This window comes from Nestor notabilis, unplaced genomic scaffold, assembly GCF_000696875.1.
Source record: "Nestor notabilis isolate BGI_N333 unplaced genomic scaffold, ASM69687v1 scaffold23983, whole genome shotgun sequence".
NCBI lineage: Eukaryota > Metazoa > Chordata > Aves > Psittaciformes > Psittacidae > Nestor > Nestor notabilis.
In genome coordinates this window covers 18,015-20,035 of record NW_009921841.1, presented here as the reverse complement: position 1 = coordinate 20,035, position 2,021 = coordinate 18,015, and the positions used below count along the sequence as shown (strand labels likewise).

General features: G+C 44.3%; 1 protein-coding gene across 1 annotated transcript in view; it reads right to left on the bottom strand.

The window, feature by feature from the left end:
• Positions 1-2,021, bottom strand: part of LOC104403259 (chromosome unknown open reading frame, human C17orf64) — an 11,727-nt gene that overhangs the window by 7,836 nt on the left and 1,870 nt on the right. The window contains exons 3-4 of the mRNA XM_010011327.1: positions 1,674-1,849; positions 1,052-1,151 (exon numbers count right to left, since the gene is read on the bottom strand). Coding sequence (XP_010009629.1) covers positions 1,052-1,151; positions 1,674-1,849 — 276 coding nt within the window. The remainder of the gene's footprint in view (positions 1-1,051; positions 1,152-1,673; positions 1,850-2,021) is intronic.

Sequence of the window (2,021 nt, the reverse complement as noted above, 5' to 3'; positions counted from 1 at the left end):
GAGCAGGAATGCTTGTTGCCTCTTGGGACTGCCAGTTGCTTTTTTAATATCTCCCAATTAATCTCGTGTGTCTCGTGCCAGCAACAGGCATTTGTTTGGCTTTTGTTTTCTCTTTATGATAGGTTTGATTTCTTCGTTGTTGGAATATCTTTATAGAGCCTTAAAAATAAATAAATAGCTTTGTTTCCCTGTAAACTAAAAGCAAAGCCTGCATGGCTGGCTTCCTCCTTGCTCTCTGACTGGAAGAAGAGAGCTGTTTACCTGTGGCCTCAAACTTATTTATGGCCTTATCACTGCCAGCTATCAGATGACCACAGCTCCCTTTTTAACATGAAGCAAGCAGTGTCCTGGTAACCCAACAAGGTCTCGCCTGCTGTTCTTTTCTGATTTACTCAGAGCAACTTCCCAGTTGATTCCTCTCTTTTTCTTTTTCATTGTAGATCTGTTCTTAATTATTTTTTAATAAATTTCTTAAAGTATGTGTTTCTTGTGGACCTTTGAACTTCCTGGTGTTCTCAGCCTTTGCTCAGCAGATATGTTTATGGTTGGTTATGAGAATGCTTACATGGGTTTAACCCTTTGGAGTCAGTGTTCTCAGGAAACCATTGGTTGCAGTTTCCCTTTATAGCTGATGCTCAGACACACAAATCGGCTTTGGCTAACACAGGCTTTACCTGAACTAGTCACTTGTTTCAAAGTTTAACTTTTACATCATTAGATAAAACTGTGGATCAAATTCGGTCTATAAAGCCTGACTAGAAACATGGGATCAGAAACAGCTCCAAAAATTGTAAACCACTGTGCTGGGGCCACCAGCTCTGCTTCCCAGTGCTAGCCAGGGAAAGCTACTGGTGCCTGTGATAGCTCAGGGCCTGTGTTATGGTAGGAACTGGCAATATCTTCAGGATGTGTGGCCTTTTGATAAGACTTCTCAGTAGCAGGCTTCTCCTTTTACATAGATCAATCTCTGTAAGCTGCATGGGATAATTATCCCTTAAAGTCAGCACAGCAGGAACACCTTATGGGTGTATTAACTTTTCTGTTTGCTTACCAGAAACTTATCCATTTGGTTTTTCTTGATGTATGCATACATCTTCTGCAGTTGATCTGCTTCCAGCTCTGAGAAGAGGGAGACAAACTGCCATAACTTCCTTGGGAAAAGAAGGACATGGATTGTGTGAGTACAAACTTCATCCTCTTCCTCATCTGCTCCCTAGGTCTGGCTTGGCAAGTGTAGCCTCTGACATACCCTTTGCACAGAGTTTTTTCCTTTTTTATTTCCTTCTCCCCCCTCCCCCCAGCATATAAACTTTCAAAGAACTGCTTCCCTGAGCATGGCAAGGGTTACCTATTAACTCAGGTGGCTACATAGGAGCCCCTTTACTTGCAAAGAGATGTTGCTGATGGGCAGCACATTAAAATTGGCCTTGTGCTGGGCAGGACTAGGTACCACATGGCCTCTGCTAAAATTACCTGCCGGATCTGTGAGTATTTGGCAGTTGGAGCAGCTATACAAGCCTCCTGTAGATACCCAACCTGATTTCCAGTGCCTGGAACTGCGTGGCCAAAGTTAAGTGTCTAGATGCCCGCAGGGAGCAGCAGGGGCAGGAGCCTGTCATGCTGGGAGCATCGCCAGTGTGGTGCCACCGTGCCAGGTAAGAGGGGACCCTTACTTCTGCCAGTGCATGACTTCTGAGGCTCTGCAGAACTCGTGGAGAAACAGATCGACGCGGTTCCCAATTACAGTCAAACTTTTCTTTACACACTTCAGTTTTTTCCTCATGAGGAGGTGTTGGGACAAATTCAGTTTGCGAAGCGATGACTTAAAGGGTCTCAAAAACTCCTTGCACTGCAAAAGAAAATACATATAAATTGTTGGCATAGGTGTTCAGCACTTCAAATCCAGGTGTCAGGCATTCCTTTCCACTAAATAAACTGATTAAATAGCTGGGCAGGAAGCCCTGACGGAGTGTCAGTTTTGATAAGTGTCTCCTGTACAGACACAGGGGACCTGATGTGGG